The sequence below is a fragment of the Homarus americanus genome, unplaced genomic scaffold (assembly GCF_018991925.1).
Source record: "Homarus americanus isolate GMGI-L3 unplaced genomic scaffold, GMGI_Hamer_2.0 scaffold58011, whole genome shotgun sequence".
Lineage (NCBI taxonomy): Eukaryota > Metazoa > Arthropoda > Malacostraca > Decapoda > Nephropidae > Homarus > Homarus americanus.
Genome location: NW_024723341.1, coordinates 9,472 through 15,536, shown reverse-complemented (window position 1 = coordinate 15,536; position 6,065 = coordinate 9,472). Strand labels below are relative to the sequence as shown.

Genomic DNA, 6,065 nt, shown 5'->3' with positions numbered 1-6,065 from the left:
TTGCCATGACTTAAAAAATGTGTGGCGGACAGACACACACACACACACACACACGCACAAACAGACGGAAAAACAGACAGCCACATAGACAGACATACTGTACATACATACAGACAGACAGACATACATTATGCAGACAGACACACTGTGAGCAGACAGACAGACAGACGAGCACAGACAGACAGACAGACAGACAGCAGACACACATACAGACAGACAGACAGACGGACAGACAGACAGACAGAGCTGGGACACACATACAGACAGATAGACAGACAGACAGACAGCAGAGGGGTGTGGTGGTAAAGATCCTTTTTATTTCAACAATTTGTGGGGTTGAGTGTTGAGTGGTCGGGACAAGACGGAAGTCTTGGTTTTTTTCACTGGATGAATTTCTCTCAGACTTTCAATTCAGGATTGGTGCGGTTGTTGGTTGGGGGAGGGTAGGAGGGGGAGATGGGAGGGTGGTGTGCTGGAGTGGGGGATAGATGAGAGGGGGTGGTAATGGAGTAGGGGGATAGATGGGAGGGTGGTAATGGAGTAGGAGGGAGAAATAGAGGTGGTAATGGGGTGGGGGGGTAGATGAGAGGGGTTGGTGGTGAGGTAGGAGGAGAAATGAGAGAGTTGGTAATGGGGGTGGGGGGGTAGATGGGAGGTGTGGTGGTGAAGTGGGAGAAAATGAGAGGGTGGTGTGGGGTGGGGGGATAGATGAGAGGAATTGGTGAGGTGGGAGGAGAAATGGGAGATTGGTAATGGAGTGAGGGGGATAGATATGGGGAGGGTGTGGTGAGGTAGGAGGAGAAATGTGACGGGTGGTAATGGGGTAGAAAGGGGAGATGGGAGGGGTTGGTGAAGCAGGGGGGAGAAATGAGAGGGGGTGGTGTAGCACGAGGTTGCTTGATCCTAAAGCGTGAAAGTGTCAGCCATGTCGGCTTACAACACACAGACTCTGACATCTTCATTGAGTCTAGACTGACAGTAATACGACCACGTCTGGGAGAGAGAGCGGGCGTGTGTCATATATATGTTGCGTGCACAGGTTGCAAGGGTTCTTGGGCAGGTCGTGACGTGACAGGACATTTGACACTCAGTAAAATCAAAACTGAATGTTGGTGGTGCTTAAGCTGTGGATGTGTGGGGCCATAGTAATTGCATTGATATGTGCGTTGGTTGTGAAATGTAATGGTAATAATAATAATATATTGTATATGTATATGCTATTTGCAATAAGAAATAAATGGTAAATATGTGCAGTTCACATACCTGACCTAAAGTGAATTATTTCAAAGCGGTTCTGTGTGTGTGTGTGTGTGTGTGTGCGCGCGCGTGTGGGTGTGTGTGTGTGTGTGTGTGTTGGGTTGTGGTGTGTGTGTGTGTGTGTGTGTGTGTGTGTGTGTGTGTGTGTGTGTGTGTGTGTGTGTGTGTGTGTGTGTGTGTGTGTGTGTGTGTGTGTGTGTGTGTGTGTGTGTGTGTGTGTGTGTCTTTTTTATTTTCCTTGCTGATTTTATCATAAGCAGTTTACAGTTTAAATGGATACAATTATAGCTTCTCAACTCAATGCCATTAAGGATAACACATCCTCCAGGCATATTAAGGATAGTGCATCCCATCAATGCACGTAAGGTGCTCGTGCTCCCAGGCTTAAGGATGGTGCGTCACTCGAGGCCTCATGAGGATCGTGCTCTCCTCTCGGGCGCCATTAAGGATGGTATCCTCATGCACCATAAGGATAGTACATCCTCCATGCCTTTATAGTGCATCCTCCATGCGCCATTAGGATGGTACATCCCCTCCCAGGCGTCATAAGGCTGTGCTTTCCACTCCATGCGAAATAGGATGGTGCATCCTCATGCATCATAAGGATAGTAATCTCCACTCCGGGCAAATTAAGGGCTAGTCGTCTTTCCATTAGCATTGGATGGTACATCCCCCCACTCAGGCGCATTAAGGCTAGTGCATCACATAAATGCACCATAAGGATAGTACATCCCCACTCAGGCGTAATTAAGGCTAGTACATCCCCACTCCATGCACCATTAGGATAGTACATCCCCTCCCAGGCCTCCTGAGCTCATTCTCTCCACTCAGGCTAGTACATCCCCTCCATGCACCATTAAGGATATTGCATCCCCTACTCAGGCGCCATTAAGGATGGTACGTCCCACTCAGCAGGGATGGTGCGTCCCATCGGGCATGCGTTAGAAGATGGCGTCCTCCATGCCATGGGGATGGTACATCACTCCGGGCCTCAAAGAACTCGTGTATCTCAGGCTCCGGGCGCCGTTAGAGTGGCACGTCCCCACTCCGGGCAAATTAAGATTTGGTGCATCACAAAAGTGCTTATGAGGGGATGGTGCGTCACATAGGATATCAGAGACAGGTGTATCAGGCTCAGATGGCCGTTGTGAATGCGTCATCGAGGCCAAATTTAGAATTCAGCACGTCTATCGGGCAAATTGAGATGAATTGCGTCCACTCATGCCATGTAGGGATGGTGCAATCCCTCCAGACTATCAAAGAACAAGTGCTCTCAAACTCCAGGTAGCAAACAAAGGCTGGCACATCCCCACTCCAGAGCACCATTAAGGCTAGTACATCCTCCATGCACCATAGGATAGTACATCCCACTCCAGGCCTCAAGGCTCGTACTCTCAAACTCTGGGCGCCAAAGTATGGCAGGCATCTCTCTCCAGGCGCCAAGTAAGGCTGGCATCCCACTCAAGGCGCCACAACAGCTAGTACTTTCCCACTCCCAGGCATAAATTAAGGCTAGCATCCCCACTCCAGGCACTATTAAAGGCTGGCAGCATCCCTGCGCCATTGTAATGAAAGTAAATCTCGCTGTGTTGCTCATGCTTAATACCAAAATAGACAAATAAATATTTTAAAAGTGACATTCACTTTATGTTAGCTATGAGAATGGTGAAATAGTGGTAGTAGTGTAATAGTGTAGTAGTGTGAGTAGTAGTAGTAGTATAGCTCAGTGGTGGTGGTGGTGTGGTGGTGTGGTGGGGTGAGGGTGAGGGTGGTGGTGAAGTTGATGTGAAGTGAGGTGAGGTGGGGTGGTGGTGGAGGTGGTGGTTGGTGATTGAATTGGTGGTGATTGGTGGAGATTGGTGGTGGTGGTGGGGTGGTGAGTTGAAGTTGAGTTGATTGTGAGGGATTGGTGGTGTGGTTGATTGATGATTGGTTGGTGTGTGGTGGTGGTGGGTGGGGTGGTGTGGTGGGGTGGGAATTGGGGTGAGTTGGTGGTGGTGTGTGGTGGTGGTGGGGTGGTTGTTTGTGAGGTGGTGGTGGTGGGGTGGTTGGTGGTTGTGGGGATGGTGGAGTTGGTGGTGGGGTGGGGGTGGTCAGGTGTGGTGGTGGTGAGATGGTGGTGTGAAGTGGTGGTGATGTGGTGGTGGTGGCGTGAGTGAGGGTTGTGGTGTGTGAGTGGTGGTGGTTGTGTGGTGGTGAGGTGATTGATTGGTTGGAGGTGGTTGAGTGGTTGGGGTGTGGTGGTTGGTTAGTGAAGATTGGATTGAGGTGATGGGTTGTTGTGGTGGTGGTGAGTTGGGGTGGTGGGTGGGGTGGTGGTTGTGGTGGTGGTGGGAATTTGTGGTGGTGGGGTGGTGGGTGAGTTGTGGTTGGTTGGTGTGGTGGTGGTGGGGTGGTGGTGTGGTGGTTGGTTGGTTGGTGGTGGTTGGTTGGTGGTTGAGTTGGTGGTGGTTGGTTGGTGGTGTTTGGTGGGGGTGGTGGTGGTTGGTTGGTTGGTTGGTTTGTGGAATTGGTGATTGAAGTTAGTAGTGAAGTGAGTTTTGTTTATTGGTTAGCCAGATGATTGGTGTGGTGATTGATTGGTTGGTTGGTTAATTGATTGATTGAAGTTGGTGGTTGGTTGGTTGTGATTGATTAGTTGAGTTGGTGGTTGGTGGTGGTGGTTGAGTTGAGTTGGTTGGTGAAGGGTGGTTGAAGTTGATTGAGGTTGTGTTGATGTGAAGTTGGTTGATTTGATTGAGTTGGTTGAGTTGATTGAGTTGGTGGTGGTTGGTTGATTGAAGTTGAGTTATTGATTGATTGAGTTGATTGATTGGGAGTTGATTGGTTGGTTGGTTATTGATGGTGAATTGTTGAGTTGATTGGAGTTGAGTTGGTTGATTGATTGATTGATTGATTGAGTTGTGGTGAAGTTGGTTGATTGGGTTGGGTTGTTGGTTGGTTGGTGTGAGTTGTTGATTGGTTGTTGAAGTTGGTTTTGGTGGTGGTTGGTGGTGGTGGTTTTGATTGGTGTTGGTGGTGTTGGTTGGTTGTTGGTTGATTGAGGTGGTTGTTGGTTTTGATTGAATTGATTGAAGTTGGTTGGGTGAGGTGGTGAAGTTGAGTTGGTTGGTTGTGAATTGAGGTTGGTTGGTTGAGTTGGTTATTGGTGGGTGAGTTGAAGTTGAAGTTGGTTATTGGTGGTGGTTGGTTGGTTGAGTTGGTTGAAGTTGATTTGGGTGTTGGTGATTGGTTGAAGTTGAGTTGGTTGGTGAAGTGAAGTTGGTTGGTTGATTGTGAGTTGGTTGGTTAGTTGGTTGGTTGTGGTGTGAGTTGATTGAGTTGATGAAGTGGTGGTTGAGTTGATTGAGTTGTGAGTGGTGGTGGTTGAGTTGAGTTGTGAAGGTGTGAGTTGAAGTTGATTGGTTGAGTTGGTGGTGTTGAGGGTGGATTGTGATTTGAGTGGTGGTTGAGTTGGTTGTGGTGATTGATTGGTGTTGGTGAGGTTGATTGATTGGTGATGGTGTGAAGTTGTGATTGAAGTTGAGGTTAGTTTGGGTTGATTGGTGGTTATTGGTGGTGGTTGGTGGGGTGTGGTGAAGTGGTGGTGTTGGGTGGTGTTGAGTTGGTGGTTGGTGTTTGGTGGTGGTGGGTGTTGGTTGTGGTGAGGTTGATTGATTGGTGGGGTTGGTTGTTGTTGGTGGGGTGGGGTGAGAGTTGGTTGTGGTTGTGAGTTGGGGTGTGGTGTTGGTGGTGGTTGGTTGTGGTGGTGTGGTTGTGTTGGTTTAGTTGGTTGATTGAGGTATTTAGTTGAGTTGAGTTTAGTTGAGTTTGGGATGAAAGTTGGTTAAGTAGTGGTTGTGTGGTGGTTGGTGAATGGTGTTGGTGTGGTGGTGAGTTGGTGGTGTGGTGGTGGTGGTGGTTATTGGTAGTTGAGTTGGTTGGGGTGGGGTTGGTTGGTTGATGATTGTTTGGTGTGGTGAGGTTGGTTGAGTTGGTTGTGGTGAGATGATTGATTGAGTTGAGGTGGTTGGTTGGTGGTGGTGTGGTGAAGTTGGTTGATTGGTTGGTTGTTGAGTGGTGGTTGGTTGGTTGAGTTGAGTTGATTGGTTGGTGAGTTGATTGGTTGGTGATTGGTTGGGTGTTCAGGGTTGGTTGGTTGATTGGTTGTTGGTTGTGGTTGATTGGGGTGGATTGTGTGGTGATTGATTGGTGGGGTGAGTTGGTGTGATTGATTGGTGTGGTGGTGGGGTGGTGTGGTGGTGGTTGTGTGGTGGTGGTGGTGGTGGTGGTGTGGTGAAGTTGGGTGGTGGTGGGGTGGTGGTGATTAGTTAATGGTGGTGGTTGATTGATTGGTGTGGTGGGGTTGGTTGATTGAGTGTGGAGTTGGTTGAAGTTGTGGTTGAGTTGGTTGTGGTGGTTGAGTTGGTGGTGGTGGTGGGGTTGGTTGGTTGGTTGGTTGGTTGGTTGGTTGAGTTGAGTTGGGTGAGTTGGTTGGTGATTGGTTGGTTGGTTGTGGTGATTGGTTGGTTGGTTGAGTTGGTTGGTGGGGTGGGGTTGGTTGTGGTGATTGGTTGGTTGGTTGGGTGGTGGTTGGTTGGTTGAGTTGAGTTGGTGGGTGGTTGGTTGGTGGTGGTGGTGGTTGGGTGGTTGGTTGTTGTTGGTGGTTGATTGTGGTGAGGGGTGGGTGGGTGGTGTTGGATTGTGAAGTGAAGTTGGTGGTGTGGTGGTGGTGGTGGGGTTGGTGGTTGGCAGTGGGTGGTTGGTTGGTTGGTTGTGTGGGGTTGGTTGGTTGGTTGGTTGTGAGGTGGTGGTTGGTTGGTGGTGGT

General features: G+C 49.2%; 1 protein-coding gene across 1 annotated transcript; it reads right to left on the bottom strand.

The window, feature by feature from the left end:
- Positions 1-4,561: 4,561 nt before the first annotated feature.
- On the bottom strand, positions 4,562-5,657 carry LOC121863423 (spindle assembly checkpoint kinase-like; the record flags this gene model as incomplete). Its single annotated transcript, XM_042362084.1, is given in 3 exon segments — positions 4,562-4,703; positions 4,705-4,718; positions 5,607-5,657. Coding segments are annotated over 3 exon segments (207 nt in total), but the record flags the coding sequence as incomplete, so codon positions are not given.
- Between the last annotated feature and the right edge of the window lie 408 nt (positions 5,658-6,065).